This window comes from Pezoporus wallicus, unplaced genomic scaffold, assembly GCF_028554395.1.
Source record: "Pezoporus wallicus isolate ANWC-B61680 ecotype Strahan unplaced genomic scaffold, APGP_CSIRO_Pwel_v1 contig_1181, whole genome shotgun sequence".
NCBI classification, from domain to species: domain Eukaryota; kingdom Metazoa; phylum Chordata; class Aves; order Psittaciformes; family Psittacidae; genus Pezoporus; species Pezoporus wallicus.
In genome coordinates, this window is record NW_026641428.1 from 870,148 (window position 1) to 887,663 (window position 17,516).

General features: G+C 41.5%; 1 protein-coding gene across 4 annotated transcripts in view; it reads right to left on the bottom strand.

The window, feature by feature from the left end:
• The window catches only part of RBMS1 (RNA binding motif single stranded interacting protein 1), a 153,370-nt gene extending 136,084 nt beyond the window's left edge, over window positions 1–17,286 (bottom strand). For all 4 annotated transcript variants that reach the window (XM_057423819.1, XM_057423820.1, XM_057423821.1 and 1 more), the window contains exon 1: window positions 16,894–17,286. In XM_057423819.1, coding sequence (XP_057279802.1) covers window positions 16,894–16,968 — 75 coding nt within the window. In that variant the 5' untranslated portion in view covers window positions 16,969–17,286. The remainder of the gene's footprint in view (window positions 1–16,893) is intronic.
• Window positions 17,287–17,516: the final 230 nt, after the last annotated feature.

Sequence of the window (17,516 nt, forward strand, 5' to 3'; positions counted from 1 at the left end):
TTGGTCTGTCTTGCCAACACTTAAACAATTAAATTAAATATAGGTATATCTATACATCATTGTAAACATGGTTTTTATAAAGCTAAGCAACTTCAAATCCATTCTTCTGTGCAACATAACTTTATAAAACTAGTAGTAGTAGTATACTATTTAATATAAAAGTGTTAATATAGTTGATACATATATTCATGTTATTACTTGTGTTTTGCAATGCTGCATATCCTAGAAACCTTTCCATTTACACTTAAATCCAAGATACCTGTGTTACTTCAGTACTAAGAATTTTCAAGAACAAAGACATCTAAAAGAACACAGACAGATCCCATCTGTGTTCTGCCGAGTGCACTGGAGCCCAGTTGTGAATACTGTATGCAGGCAAAATGTTCACTTAGTGAAGTGAATAAATATTGATAGTGCATTTATTTATTTCTGGTATTACTGGATTTAATCATATAATTAAAACTATTAAAATTATTAATTAGCAGACAATACAGTTAACAGAGTTTTAGTGAACATGAATTTAGCACATCAAGTCAGCTTAATTAAGTCTTGTCTACATTTGGAAGTTTACCAGAACTACTCTCAAACAACCCCTGATATGGACGTGCAGGTATGTGAACATATATATGGGAATTTATAATGTTCAGTAATTCCAGAACAGTATTTCCTTATAAATCCCATTATATTTTTAAGTGTAGACAAGGTTGAAAACTTGTTGGCATCAATATTTTCCACCTTTGATAGCTTTTACTCTCTTAACATTCCAGTGTGTTTACTTCAGTATCATCAAACCTGTAAGGCTTTGTCCTGGAAAGAAGTAGGAACAGAAGCCTCATGTATGCATTAAAATTGTATCAGATTAACAGTTTAAAATATAACAACATTTATAAATAATGCTGTGAATGAAGGCAATCACATTGCAGAATACGAATCGTTTTCCTTGTTTAGCTGGCTTTGAAAGTGGATTAAGCTGTTTTGGACAATGGTACTCTTATTCAAGAAGTAAGCTCTCCTCACTTAAAATTATTTGGGGATAATTATTCCAGAATACCAAATAAATCCTCATATCTGGCCTTCCACCAGCACTCGCTGTGCTAGCACTGCGCAGTGCTTGCACAGCAATTACCTCTCAAAGATCCCTGCTGTCAGTATAAAGAAACTAGATGCCAAATACCATCCTTAGAGGATCTCTGCACATGAGAGAGATGCAGGATGAAACTATAGGCCATAAAACTCTGGGATTTTATCACTTTTTGAGGGATAATGTCACCTATAGAACCAATGATTAAAAAACAACAAAAAGAAGCAAAACCAGAATCTACCAAAAAAGAGACATTAAAGCTAAGTAAAATAAAAAGGATCTTCTCCTGGTCAGATGTGGCTTCAGAATAGCATACTCAAAGTGCAAAATCACTGTTTATTGTTTGTGACCCCTTCTTCACAAAACGAAAGCCCTGCCCCTACAGGGGTAGACTGTTGACAGAAAAACACAAGCTCTGCATTACCCCTTTGTAACACCGTGACCTCCACCACCTCCAAACGCTATAGCGCAGCTGAGAGTGATTCTAATGACTTCACCAAAAAATATGAATTAAAATATACAAATCATTCCATCTCAGTTATAGGAACTGAAAATGCTATTCTCTGGTGGTGACTTTAGGACTTCAAATCTTCTCTTGGTACTGCTTTTCCCTCCAAGTGATGTTAATCTAAATAGAAAGCCCACCTCCCTGATCACCAAAGCAGGCTGGAATGTTATTTCTAGCCCAAACACCAGCTCTGCTCAGGCTGCTAGGACTGACCCTAGTCTCTGAGTTGACTGACACTTGACCAGAGTAGCGTGCTTGGATACGTAAGCACGTATTGTACGTAAGCAGGCATTGCACAAACAGCACAAATGAATTATAAAATCTTTCATATAAGAAAGCATGCCTATGTAAGCGTAAAACTTAAAAGACATGAAAATACGTTGCTATGAATTCACTCAGAGTTTCGCTCTGGCTGATACACTGTATAATGTCAACTGAAGTCTATTTTCCATGCATACTCTTCTAAATTTTTATATTGAGATGGGTGCCTTCTCATTATTTTATTTTGTTTCACTGTTTAGCCACTTTTGCCAGTAATGATATTCTGGCTGCCAAGTAGATGCTAACTCCATAACTGTGTATTTTCTTGGATCAGATTCATACCAACTCTATTGGGATAAATGAATTTCTGAACATGTAAGATATCAAAAAGAATAGCAACATCACCACGTTACTTAAGACGGTGTTCAGGTAGCCCTTGCACTTACTCTAGTTTCAGCGTAACAATAAAACAGACATATAATCTACAAGAAATAAAAAGAAACAGCAAAGTCTTAACTTCTGAGGAGTTTACCTCTGAAACTTTATCTACAGTATCACAATATGGCTACACCAGTTACACAGCAAAGACAACTGCCAAGTTTGCTCCACAACTAGCTTTTGTCCTCTCACAATCTATATAAAACAAGGCTTTTCCCAGAGGACTTGCCTGTCTGTTCCCCAGAACTCTCCTTTGTTTTTGAAAAAATAACCTTTAATTCTTGGTGAACTTTAGCAATCCTCTAACTGAGTTCTTGCAGAATACTGCCTTCAATCTCCTTTTGGAGATGCAACTCCCCATGGATGACCTGGCAGCTGGAGGCATGTTCTTGTGCCATACTCTGGCACACATGCCACAGCCTCTCCACTCAACTGTGCTTTTTCTCCCCCCTGCTCTTTTCTCTCTTATTCTTCTCCCTTATCTGTTTTCTACAGCAATTTTCAAAATTAGTTTTCCTTATATTTTCCCTGTGGTCCAGCTTTGTATTTTTCACTTCTCTTTTCCTATCTCGAATGACAACATAAGGCTCAAGAGACAGGCCTACAGCCAGCTTTTAGGAACCAATTTAACCCACTTTCAGAGATAAGCTCAATGCCAGGAAGGGCAAAGAAAGCAAAGAGGATCCCCCCCTGTGGAACCACCTGCCTTCTCTGCAAACCCACTGCTCCCAAGGCCAGCTGCTATAGGTCTCGGTGTAGAAGTAAGGACTAACAGCAGGTAGTTCTTCCAGAGGTGTCTATCACTTCAGTGAAGCCAAGATCATATGAAAATACAGAGACCAGACTACTTCTGTGTTCTTTTCACATTGGTATCCTGAGCCATGCTTTCCTTTCCTCTTTTCCAGATGCTATTCCTATAAGTATCAATTATCAGAAGAGTCTCACTGAAACTGTGAAATATTTGTCATTCCCAGACATGGCTCTCAGCTTTCTGCTCCCAGAAGTCCCAGCTCTGTCTCCTGACATCCTCCAGTCATTAGGCAAGCCAGAGTTGCTCAGACTTGTACAGAACCCTTGATGTCAGTGAGCTTTCTTTCCGCTGTCCCCAAGGGATCCAGAGCAAATGGCTGCTGAATCCTGCTTTAAAGCTATAGGCTGGCATGAACAATAGCGTGGTATGGCCTGGAGGTTTTGCAGCTCATTGAAACTGAAAAAAGGAGAGCTATAATGAAACAAATATGAAAATTAATGTTATAATGTTCATTATTTCTTGGGATAAAATAGAAGTAAGATTCTGGTGCATGATTTTTCTGCAAAGCCTAGATTCTATGGCCATATAAATTAGAGAACATATGGAGCTCAGTATCAGTGTCAAGAGAAGGACTAAGTTCTTGTCCTGGGTTCAGCAGTAGCAGTCATGTTTCTCCTTCTTGGTAGCTGGTGCAGTGCAGTGTTTTGACTTTCGGCCTGGGAACAGAGCTGATAGTGATGTTTTGGTTTGGCCAAGGACTTTGTGAGCCTCATGCTCTGCCAGGGAGGAGGGGAAGCCGGGAGGAAGCAGAGACAGGACACCTGACCCAAACTGACCAAAGAGGTATTCCATACCACAGCACGTCATGCCCAGGATGTAACTGGGAGTGAGCCGGAAGGGCTGGGAGACTGCAGGGTTGGAGGAGGTATCGGTCGGAGCTTGGTCGGGCTTGGGGGGCGAGTTATCGGTCAGCTGGTGCTGAGGTGTTGTATTCTCTTCCCTTGTTATTTCCTTTATCATTATTATCATTGGTGGTAGCAGTAGTGATTTGTGTTATACCTTAGTTACTAAACTGTTCTTATCTCAACCCGTGGGAGTTGCATTCTTTTCGATTCTCCTCTCTGTCCCTCCGGGAGCAGGGAGAGGGCAAGAAAGGGGGGGAAGTGAGCGAACGAATTACCTGACTGGGTTTAAACCACAACAGTTCTTAATTTAGGCAAAAAATCACAGCTAGTGCCCGCTTTACACATGAATGCCTTCATTGTACGGACAGCAACCCGGGATGCTTTATAAATAATGCACATACATACATCCTTCATCCGATGGCCCAATATCAAGGTTACTTGAAGCACAGGCTATCCTGCAGAGTAGACACCACACTGTTACTAACGAATAACAATAACAACGAACTGGAAACTGAACCAACAGTGAATATTTTGTAACAACTGGCAGGTCAATCTAAACTAAACTGTGTGTCCAACACATCTTACAAATGTGTGTATATACAAGTATTAGCAACCACCACCAGAGCACAGGGATCTGCAGCATCCTCTAGGGATGACAAAAGCAACTGGGTGAGATGCAGCACGCTTTCCACCAGTGAGAAAGATAGAACACAGTTTGGAAGACAACACTCGGATAAATCCTTATTCCTATAAAGGTGTGCTATGGAAATGCTAGGAGCTCTGTTGTCCAACATACATGCATTTCTAAACTTCATATAAACATCAGTAGAAGAGGAGCCAGCTATACTAACCTTAACATAGCTGAATAGAGTGCAAGTGAGCATTGAAAATGACCCATAATATGAGGAAAAAAAAAAAAAAAAAGGATTTATTATTTATTTGTTCATTATTCAATTATTCATCTGACATAAAATTCCACTTGGAGATTTAAAAGACGGAAAGCGGTAGCAGATATGAAATATGCATAGTTGTTTTTCTGCCTCTTTGGGGGGCAAGATGGCAAAGGAAACTTCTGTCATTCTTCTGTCATTTTTAACCATGGGGTGGATTTTTTTTCTATTTCTCCCAGAAAGATGCATGGCTACTTAGTTTCTTAGATGCTGGAGAACACCTATCCCTAGTCCCAGGCCCTCAACTAAGTAAAAGTCCAAGAATATCATTTAAAACTGGTAAGAGCAGAAATATCCCCAGTGCACAAATACCTCTTCATTTCTTCCAAATCCTGTATTTTTGTAGAACTGTTCACTTTTATTTATGTTCAAACAGCTGTCACCATCAAGGTAAACACTCTAGGATAAAGAAGGAAATAAAGAAGTCTTCAATTAGGTAATTTCTGCTCTGTGATAATGATTCGGAGTGATAACGCTGCTGTCTCTGCAACCTTCTGACCACAAGGAAGTCATCTTAAGGCCAGCTTAACCCTGTCTTAGATCCCTAAATATATATTCTGGCACCTAACAAGAAACCCGGTTTTCAGAACTGATGAAGAGCCATGATCACATGATTCAGTTAACAGCGCAAAAATGAACTCACCATTTGGTGGGGTTTACATTTTTCCTCATCATCAATCTGGCTGACAACTACAGTCTAACTTTTTTATTGTTTGGTGGTGTTTTAAGATCTAACAGAAACAGCATCTTTAAGATTAACTTGAGGGTCTGGGAACATGAGAGCTTCCTATTATTATACCTGCCATTGAAAATCCTTAGAAAAGATGTGGGAGTGAGTATATAAAAGACACTGGAAAGAAGTGCTAATAAAAGCCGAGCAGGCTAAAGAAGCTGGGTGGGTGGGTATGGAAGCCCGTCATATATCCATAGCTTCTGCAGCTGATGAATTTACAGTAATTTGTAATAAAAGGCACTTGAAGCAGAACTGTCAGTGAAGAGCAACAGTAACATGCTAATTCTTCCCATTTTTACTACTAGAAAGTCAGAACACTGTCTTCCTCAGTACTCAGCTGTTCCTCTGAATAATGTCTACCTGGAAAGAAACAAGCTTAAATTTGGGGTTGATGATTGTTTTATTTAATTTTTAATCCATGTCCAAGACAAACACTTATCAACAAATTCAGATTTGACGCAGGAGCAAGAAATATCAGCCTAAAGAGTGGTTTGGTATGAGAATGCATACATGTTTGTCATGATTTACAGCATAGTCTTGCAGCACTATGATGTTCTGCCAGGAGAAATAAACAGACAAACCTAAAACTTCACATTTTAAGCAGCTTAAACAAGGTATTTGCTAAAATGGGATAAGGGAATTTGCATGATGGAGAGATCACTGAAATATCATTTGCATGTTTGTAGAATGCATGTTCTATTAAACAGAAAAAGGGAATTCCATCTATACCCTTCCTTTCCAAATACCTTATCACAGCGTACAATGATGAAACACAGAAGGAATAGTAGTAGCAGTTATTTCAGGGACTCCCTCATAGAATCACAAAGTAGTTTGGAAAGGATGTCTGGAGGTCATCTAGTCCAACTTCCCTCCTAGAGCAGGTTCAACTAGACCAGGTTGCTCAGGACCTTGTCCAGTTGTGTTTTTACTGTCTCCAAGAGATTCCAGATCCTCTCTTGGCACTTGTTCACACACTTGGCCACCCTTATGGGGAAAAAAAAAAAAAAATAAATCTGCACATCTAATTACAACTTTCTCAGGTCACAACTTGTGTCCACTGTGTTGCATCCTACTGCCTATTCCCTTCTGTGACAAAACTAGTACATCTGTAGACAAGGGGAGAGCAGTGAATGTCATTCACATTGATTTTAGCAAGGACTTTGTGTCCCACTGCATTATTGGACCCAAGCTCCAATAATTATAGTCTGGACAAGTGGACAACTAGACTGGAATGAAACTAACAGGATGGCCACACAATAACGGGTTATACTCTACCTGGAGACCAGCACCAAGGGGAGCACTAAAAGAGTCTGTCCTGGGACTGCATGTTTAACATATTCGTATCAGAGAAGCGCGAAGTTCCGCACCTGGAAAGGAAGAGTCCCTTGCAATGACACAGGCTGGGGACTGAGCGGCTGGGAACAGCTCTGCTGGAACAGCCCTGAGGAGTTGTGGCAGATAGCGAGCAGAGTATAAGCCATCAGCATGCTCTGGCAGTAAGGTGTGCCTCCTGGGCTGCATTTGGGTGAGGGAAGTGAGTATCCCCCTATTTGATAGACCCCATGTAGAATACTACATGCAGCTTTGGGCCTCCAGTAAAAGAAAGTCATTGATAAGCTGGAATAAGTTCATTGGAGGAACATCAAGATGGCTGGGGGCTGGATCACACGCTCTGTGAAAAGCTGAAGGAACTGGGCTTCTTCAGTTTGGAGATGAGAAGGCTTTGATGGGACTTACTAGCAGCTTTCCATTTGTAGAATGGAAACCTTTAAGGGGGTTACCAGGGAGAAGGAGCCAGTTTTTTACACTGGTGCATGGTGTGACAATGAGTCAATGAGCATAAACTGAAACAAGAGAGCTTCAAACTGGAAATAAGTAGGTAAAAAAAGAGAACCACCATGAGGACAGCCAGCACTGGAACAGGTTGTGCAGACAGACTGTGTCTTGGAGGCTTTCAAGAACCAGACTGGATAAGGCCCTGAGCAACCCGGTCTGATCTTCTAGATGACCTTGCTTTGCACACAAAGTTGGATTAGAATGCTCCTGAAGTCCCTTCCAACTGGAATTATCTTGTGATCCTATTCTGGTGCACCTCCAAGAAGTGTCTGGCTCCACCTTGTCTATACGTTCTCATTCAATAGATTTACACATCAATCAGATCTCCCCTTAGCCTTCTATTCTTGAAGTTAAATAAAGCCATTTGGAGGACCTGGGGATAAAACAGGGAAATACACATATTCATCAGAGGAGGGGAAAAAACTCGCCAAAAATACAGATATGGAAAGAGTAGAGAACAAACCAAGCATACTCACTGACGATACAGCCCCATAAAAGGCCTAAGCAGAGAGAACAGTGAATTGGGAAAAGGAATCTGGGACTAAGAACAAAGAAACTGCTTCTATTATTCAAGATCCCTGTGTTCAGAGAAACTTAAGTTTGACTGCTCTTTGTCAATAGTTCAGCTATATCAGAGAAACAACTAAGTATCACCATTTTTTCCTTCTATCTGGAACAATAAAAATCTGAATTTTCAGCTAACTGTCTGGGTCAAAAGAAGTAAGAAGCATTCTGGAGTCTTTGACCCTGTTAACAGAGATACTTCCCCCTCTAAAATGTCCTCATGTATTCTTCTCCCCTTAATGGGCAGCTGTCACAAGCAAATGGTCACTAATCAGGAAAGCTATCCAGAGGAAACCAGAAGGTCACAGGCACTTTACATGAAATTCAAAGTTTGTATCATAACCCCTTCTTAAATGTTTTTTCTAGGAGACAGAATGTTTTAGCTAGTACTTTTCCAAATGAGTCACTAACACCCTTGTGTTAATTCTGCAGCTGCTGCTAATTTGAAGTGCCAGCCTTCTCCCCTCTCTCCCCAGAATGAAATAAAATATCAATGTTGCACTGTGCTGAAAATGGAAAGTTAGATGTAACACTACGCTACAAGGCCACTAGAAGTCACATTTACATTTGATTCTTTCTTTCCTCCCAGGCCTATACCTAACTTAAGCCCTCTCAGCAATTTACTTCACACTCTCTTCCATGCTTATTGGTTGTAAGAATGAAAGACAGACTCAAGTGGGGTTTTAACACTTGATGCACCAACATCTAAAACAAAACAGGGAAAGAAAATAAAGTCACAGAAAAGTTATGCTAGCAGTTATCTGCACATATATGCAACTAACAGATTTTGGTAACCTAAGAGCTCTGTTGTATCTTCCTTTGGGTTGGATCTTTGGCCCATTTGGCCAAGGACTTGGAAAGCCTTTTATTTAGACAAGTTAAGCACCACTGTATTGTTGTACAGAAGTGAGACCCACAAGGGTGCACTTTTCTCAGAGACTACTTTACCCATAGCTATGCACGTCAAACTCCTTACACAGCTCAGTTATTCCACTATAAAAATGTACTGAGGTTGGGGTTTTGGGGTTCATTTTCAACCAAGACTGGTTTCTTGATTCAGCTCACTGACTGATCATACGAATGCTAGTGCCCGCGCAGGGCAAGGGACAGGAATGAGTTGCTGGGGGGCAATGGGGAAAGACAAGACGGCCCTTTTTGGCTGCTGTGCATAGTTATGTAAAATTGAAGTGATTATGAAGCTATGGCCTGAGGGATAGAAGAGGTCACAGATACTACCACAGCCTATAAACTGCTAGAGGAATTATGTCAATCTGTGTTGCCAAGAGACAAGCAAGGGAATTCAGTTCTTAACCTGTAGTAAAATCCACAAAGCGAAGCCCGTTCACTCTACCTCTCTACAGCAGATCAATAGTTTCCTCTCAGTGCACAAGAGTCACACAGAACATTTCAGGATGCATTTTGCATCAATAAGCTCTGTTTATCTACCTGGAATGATTCTGAAACGCTTTTCACCACCCTTAGGTGTATGCTGAGATTTCAGAAATTTTGCTCTGAAGTGTTTTGAAATGTTTGCTTTATGTCAGAGCAGTTAAGACTGTGTATTCTTATGCTGTCACACCATGAACAGAGCACTGTGGCTTCAAAAGCTACCACGAAACAAGTGAACCACAGTACCTGATTATACTCGTTTCCAAGCTCTTCATCTTCCTCGATTCTGAGATCATGCAATTCAGCTAGAACTTACTGAAATTACATTTAAATGCAGGACTCAGTATTTTCAGCTGAGGAAGACTAAGAGAATTATGAAGTCAGATAATAATTATCACCTATTAGCTACAATAAATATGACCTGAACCTGTTGTGTGCTTGTGTTTGGACTGAAATTAATTAAACTCAGACAGACAGATTTTTATCAGCATGTTTGTGCAACACGTTTCACTTCTTCAACAAAGCAGGTGATTTTCCAGTTGAAATAGATGTGATCAATACTTTGCACAGGTCATAGAAAGTCTGTACAATACAACAAAAATGAATATATAATTTGTAGCGTATTTTTGGCTAAATCTGAGCCATGTATCTTCAAAGGACTATTTCTTACACCAAAAGCATAATGTAATGAAAAACAATTTCTTTTTTAAACCACTGCTATTCGCTCTTGATTATGACTACTTGGAAGACTGAAACTTAAATCTGTAACTGTATCAAGCTGTATTTTCCAGGTTATTACTACACCTTTGTTCAAACTCCGTTATTGCTACCACAATCAAGTGTCCTTCATTAGGAGCACTGGATTAGTAGCATCAATTACCTTTCTGAGTAAGAGAGATGTACCTACTATCAACATTGACAGCTCAAACTGCTGCTTGGACCTTCAGGCAACTTAAAAAATGTATCCCAGGTGGGGGTTTGATGTATATCCCAAATAGATACGTTTATGAAATGTATTGTTTTATAGAAAAGTAGACTTAGAAAACAATGCTTTACTACACAAGTTATTCTCCATTGGAAAATGTTTTTGCCTACCTCTTATTTAATCCTTCAACACTAAGTGGAAGCTCAGAAATTTACTCTCAGGAAATTTCATCCTTGACACCTGAAGTTTTATGTGCTAACTAGAAAAAAAGTATTTTGAAGTATAGGGTTCATGTTACAAAGAAGGTTAGATTCGTTAGATTCTAAACGGCATGCTCAGCTCTGGTTTAAAAGTAATGAGAAGAAACTACACTCATTACCAGGGTAACAGTTGAGCCGAGAAAGAAAACATACTTTAAAGAACTATTTTATTCAAAGAAAATTGACTTCTCCCCCCACAAACTTAGTGCACACCTTTCATGACTGCCTTGGGAGCTTGTGTTGAAAGCAAAGCTAGAAAATACACCGGTACACATCAGATATTCTGGTCTCTTGCAGCTGTTGCCTACCTGCTGGATATAAAGTTCATAGACATGGCTTTGGAACATGCCAGGTACCAAGAGGGGGGTTAAACATCAAACACAAAAGGAAAACAGCACTAAATAAGTTTTTCAAGCCTTTTTCAAGTCATATATTGGGTTATAACTTTTCGGAAAGTCAGTCCCATAAGACTATCAGACTCAGAATCTGACTCGTACATCAGCAGTAAAGTTACTACTGAATCAAGGAGAGGGACCAAGATTTTGTTGACATTTGTTAAATGAGGCCAATCACGCAGTATCAAATTAAGCCCCGAGCACAGTGCACTCTAGGGATGAGCTTAGTTTCAAACTTCTAGAAATTACAAAGCTAAGAAGAACCTGCCATTTCTACCATTAATGTGGTGGGAGAAATATTTTTCACTTTGCCATTTGCAAATCCAGTCTCCGGTGCATATATATCATCCCGCTCTCTAAGGAAGTGGATTAAGGGAGGAAAGTTGTAGCTTCTTAAAAACTCTTTTGAAAACATTCCCTAGAAAAAAAAATAAAAATCAGCAAATCTTATGGATGGCACTGCTACTACGCCTTGATTCCAGCCCCCATCACACAATCTATATGTTGCACTGCCTAACATTTGCTCTTCCAAAGTGAAGATTATGAATATCACGTCATTTCAGATCACCCCCAAATTAAGCATGGTCATCATAACCCAAGCATGAATCAAGTTTCTAGTGAATAAAATGTTGCTCATCTGAAATCAAAGGCAAAACTCATGTTGTCTTGAATGAAGCCAGTCTTGAAAATGATATTGTGAAGTGGTTCTCCATTTCCTGTATCTTTATCAGAGTTATTCAGATAGTTACAATGATGTACATTAACATATGTGACACATTAACATACATCCTTCTTGACCCTACCTAACAATGCAGCAGTCCCAGTGTGGAATATCTAGGATTAAACCTTCCTGAAGTCACTAGTATTAACAATGTATCTGGTTACACTCTGCTTCTAATGCGTATTTGCCCGTGGGGCTAATCTGACATTACTTCTGAAGAGAGACCCTGATACAGAATAATTCAAAACTGGAGTAATTCAAGGCAAGGATGATGAACATTTGCAGAGCTTTGCATGAGTTTCGCTTGATCCACTTCTAGAAAGGCTTCAACTTTTGCATATACAAGAATGATTCTAGCGACAGTTTCTAGAAATACTTTCTGAAGGACATATTTCTAGTTCATACCAAGCCACCTCAACTAAGCTTCAAAAGTTAAAAGGAGCTATAACTGGGACAAGAATAGAGATGCCCACACAAAATAAGCTAGCTGGAACCTCTACATAAAACAATCCTTGTGACCAGTGACAAAACGTCACTGGCCTCTCTGAAGGATGACACAGGCACTCCCAGTTTTGGACTGGGATGGTTGGAAGAAGAGAAAATGCTCTTCCTGGGGAACACTTTCCACTTCTCCATATTTTACATCCACTGAGGTTGTTTTCTAGAGCCAGAGGGATCACCTCACCACCAACACCCTCTATCTTTTCTTGAAATTGGTAACTTTTACACTTCTTTCTTTCACACTTCCACAATCTGGTACACTTTTTGAAGGAATTCTTTGGAAGTTGCATAATAAAATCCCAGCCTGGCCAGAAAGGAAGGGAATACATCCAAGAGGCTGAGGGGGCTAACAGGATCTCAAGATCAGGTAACTGATGGATTTCTAAGCCTAGTCAAGAAGCAGCAGGATCACAATTATGGACAATACCGCTTCCCATGATAAGATATTTCTATCCGACCTCATAAACACGCACACTTTGTGTTACTGTAAACTTGTCTTTTACTACGTACAGATTTTGCAGTCACAGTGCATGCAGAATAAATCTAACTAAACTGATTAGAATTAGTAATTGCTTATGCTGATTAAAATCAGGTTGTAAACTAGGATCACTTTTTAAAGGGTAGCAGACCTGTGCTTGGCACAGAATTCAGTGAATAAAGGTTTTCATTAGCAGGAAATCATTAGAGGGTCTTACCACTTCTGCATTAGAAGCATCTACACCAGAAGGTTCTTCATTCAGTCTGTGAACTTCAAACACTGACACTAAACTGTGTCTCTTAATATGCAAAGTTCCATATCTGCTTTGTTTCACCCTACAGTAAGTTCCCTGTTAACCGATTTCCTACTTCCACTGTCATCAATAGGTATGGATAAAAATTAAATGTTCACATTTCAAAGTTTGCTGTCAACAGCCTGAAAGAAGTCTGTGACACGGAGGACCTGCCTGCTCACTGCAAGTTTACAGCAGTCTACAGTCCTGCCTACAAACCTACACGAACTGCTAGAAATATTAGTGCTTTTCATAGCTGCCAGGGCACTAATTTTGCAGCTACCGAATTATACAGCTGGAAGCCCACTCTAAGATAATTTAAGAAGATTCACACAATTTCATTTCTTCTGAGTTGTTGTTAGCCAATACTGAACAAAAGAAACAGAACAGAATTCAAATACCACATAAATATGACCTATGACTATTAAATGCTTGCACTTTAAATAAACCATGTTATCTGTAGGGAATGTTGTCATTTTCTACTATATCTCTCTTATACAAAGAACTTCCCTTTACAAAATAAAAGCCTATCAATAAAATTAATCATATTGTTGCATATCTCCTTGTTGTCCAAGGGAAAAAACAATAATACAGCTAATACAGCTAGCATCACAATTTATTTGTAAATCATTGTGTGCATCATGTCACTGAATTCCATTCGATATTTTAGTAAAGGAGACCAAAACATAAATTAAATTCTATTTCTTCCTTGACCAAAGCAAACAGACTGTGGACTAGAGATGCATATATACATTTATATTTGCTTATGGGTACCTTGCCTTGTTAAATGTTACAATACTTTGCCTAACACAGTCAGATCTTACTCCTGGTCAGAGGGGCCTTAAAGCATTACTAAAATACATACAATCTTAACTAACATTGTCTGCTAAAATGTTGAAATACAGAATCACTTCATTACAAATAAACTATTAAGGAAGGAAATTATATACACTGAGTTGAAATGTTACAGAAATATTATTAAAGAAAGTATCTAAACCTTCAGAAACATCCATTGAACTTGAAAAATATTTTGATGCTCTCCGACATGCCATACAATGCTGCAATAGAGGAACTGTCCCAAAACATACATTCATTAGAAAACACAAAAATTTAACAGATATGTCAGACATATCATTTGCTGGAGTAAAAGCTCAGGCAGTCCCAAAAATGCAGGTTTTACAAGCTTCAATTTGAAACTATTTTCATTGCTATAATGATCTTTCATATTAAAAGCCTTACACCTTCTTCCAGTATTTATTTTGTTCATTTCATTTCAGTCCATGTTTTCACTAATCTCTTTTGATGCTGAGCTCCCTAAGATTAGGGGGACAGAGGTGCTGAATCACAGCAAATGTTTATATTTCCTCCCAGAATATATGACTGAACCAGCTTGAATACTTCACGAATAAGATTGTGAAGATCATAACAGGCAAATGCAAAATCTGTTTTTAAAATCTATACCATATTTTGCAGCAATTAAAATAGTTGACCACATCAACATTTTAACCCAAAGAGCCATTAGGAATGCATGCAATTTCTAATGAGGATTTTTGAGCTCTCTACAGAAAAATCCATCTTCAGGCAATGCCTGTCATCTCCTAATTATCAATTTGCAGTTTATTAGTCAGCAGATTTTCCATCATTATTTAAATAAGGATAAGATGGGATGCAAAACTTCCAGTTGCAAAATCTAGTTTCAAAAATGTCCCCCAGTGTAACCATTACCCGCCATACATTGAGCTACTTGATTCTAATATCATTTGTCTTTAACAAAAAAACAAAGATTTCTCCAGAATTACTGAAATAGCTCATGTACTGCAGAACGGGTTCTTTCAGGGCCCAAAGGACAAAACAGCTGAAAACTATGAATCAAATTAATTTTTCTGTATGTTCCAAGAGGATCAACAGTGAGAAGATTGCTTATATCACTGAATTCTGCATACCTGAATATTGAAACTCACTGTTCCTTTTATCTATACCAAGGAGCCACCTTTTTCTCTTTTATTTCTCTTATAAAATCAAGCTCTCTGAAAACAGGGAACTTTCACTGGATCCCAGATATTTGATTTCATGGGTGCAGGTCAAATGGCTATGTGTGCTCTGCTGAAACACAGTACTGTAATTTCTGGCTGTATAATTTTATAGCAAATACTGCAAGATGTTTTGAAGATGTCACTGACTGTAATACAAATCAATATTAAATTATCTGTACAGGAAACATTTTCAAAGGATGGTCCATCAAGATTTCTCATAGGATCAGAGATTTCTAGGATCATACTTTAATAACTACAGTAAGCTATTACAGTTCATCTCCCTCTTCAATTATTTACAGGTCAAAAAAGCCAAGTGACATTGCTTTATATGTATAGTCAATGTTATGCAGTTGCTTCGTAACTTACTAATGCCACACAAAATCGTGAAGGTACAAGCTTTTAAACAAAGACATTTTTTCATTTGAGTATATTTATATAGTTACACAGCTACGTGATGCAAAAGGCTGTCCTTGAGGCACTCTACCTTTCTTAAAAATAATGCATTAAAAATATACATCTAAACAGTACTGAAGTGATTACTCTGCCGCATAATCTTTAGATGGCTACAGACTGTGCTATTTAGCCTGATATTAATTACACATTTAAGACATTTGTCATTTCAAATCACCTAAAGACCTTCATCATATTTCTATCCATTTCTGTCTACAGGAAAGCACATTTCAAAGCCTCCTCATTGCTGACTTCTAAAACGTCAAACTGAATTTAGTTTTCAGACAAGCAGTGTAAATGACATTTCACAATATAGCAACACAGAACACAGTAAGACGAAGAGCCTAATGAGGGTGCAGATAAAGAGAAGGGAATTCTTGTCCTGTCATTGTCACAGAGGTGGAAGACTTCAATAGCAAAAAAAAAAAAGAAGAGGAAAAAGAAAAGAAGACAAGCTACCAAACCCCCCACGCACACTACGGTTATAACCTCCAAAAAAAGTTCACACATTGAAGCCTCATATGGGGCTGTTTTGATTTGTGAGGAGTGACACTGGCGGTTGGAGAGCCTTATGCTAAATGTTCCAGACAGCTGATGCAACCACCTCTGCATCTGCCAGTTTGCAGCATGATGCTGCTTGAGCGGTGGGGCTGGCTGGCTCTCCTCACAGAAGGAGAAAGGAGAGAAGAAAAGGTGGGGACCCCCCCACAAGCACTACGAACATCAATTTGCCTGCAAACGCCAGCCACCCTTGTACAACATTAGCCATCAGGCTCTGGACCCTTAATCCAGTTTGCAAACTGCGAGGCGGCAGCTCACAAAGCTCAAACTCCACAGACAATGCGCGTGCATCCGAATCCGGGAGCCTCCTCAGCGCCCGTATTTAAGCGGAATCACGGCCACCCGCCCCCAGCAGTCAGCCCGCCCTGCCACCCCGGGTTGTCAGCGCTACCCCGCCACGGCTCTCGGCCTGGACCAGCCACCCCAGCTCGGGCCGCTGCGCTGCGCCCGGGGAGGGCGGCAGGAGAGGGGCCGCGGGCTTGCCGAGCTGCGCTTGGCAGTGGGGTGGCCGGGGACGTGGTGGGGAAGGAGACACGCCGCGAGCCCTGGGGAGGAAGAGGAGGAGGGCCCGCCACCGGGAGGGGGGAGGTGAGAGGGAAGGAGACGGGTCGGAGAGGGAACAGTCGAGGCGAGGGAACGGGTGGGAGCCAGGCGGGGAGCAAGGCAGCCCGGGGGCGGCGGGCGGCAGGAAGGGGCTGCCGACTCTTTCCTGTCTCCGTCCCCCGGTGCAACCTGATGGCCTCCCCGTGGCCGTGCCCCGCGCAGAGGAGCTCCCGTCCGGGCTCGGCCCCCGCCAGCCGCCCTGGAGCGGGGCCAGCCTCGCACCCGCCGCGCCGCGCCACCCTGCGTGCCGTACCCTACCTTCGCCTGCAGATACTGGGGGTAGTAGTAGGTGGTGTACTGGGGGTACATCTGCTGTTTCCACACTTTGCCCATGAAGCTGGAAATGTAGCCTGCAGTGCAGGGATGGGGGGGCACTTTGGGGGGCTCCGGCCGCCTCTCCGTTTCTCTCTCCCTCCTGTCTCTTCCTCTCCGGCGGCGGCGGCGGCTGCTGCTCCTCGGCCGAGCCCAGACCTTCCTCCTCCTCCTCCGCCCAAGAGCCACAGCGGAGCTGCGGCAGCTGGGGCAGGCACTCTCGCTGTCTCCCCGGGAGTTCCTGCCAAGTACCCGCCCGGCCGGGGCCGAGCAGCAGCAGCAGCGGCGGCGGGCCGGCTGGCGGAGCGGCGGCGCGGGTAGCGCTTGGGGCCGGCGCGGCTGCGGTGCCAGGCGGCGGGGCAGGGCTGGCGTAGGGAAGGAGGGAGGAGGGAGGCAGAGAGGGGCGGCGCTTGGCCCCGCTCAGCGCCCGCGTTGCGAGCCCCGGCCCGGGCCCGGAGGCCGGGCAAACCCCACAGGCAGGGGGAGCCTCGCTGCAGCGGGCAGCGAGCGGCGCCCCGCGGTCCTGGGGCCGCTTCAGCGCCGGGAAGCCTGCCGTGTCCGGCCGGAGC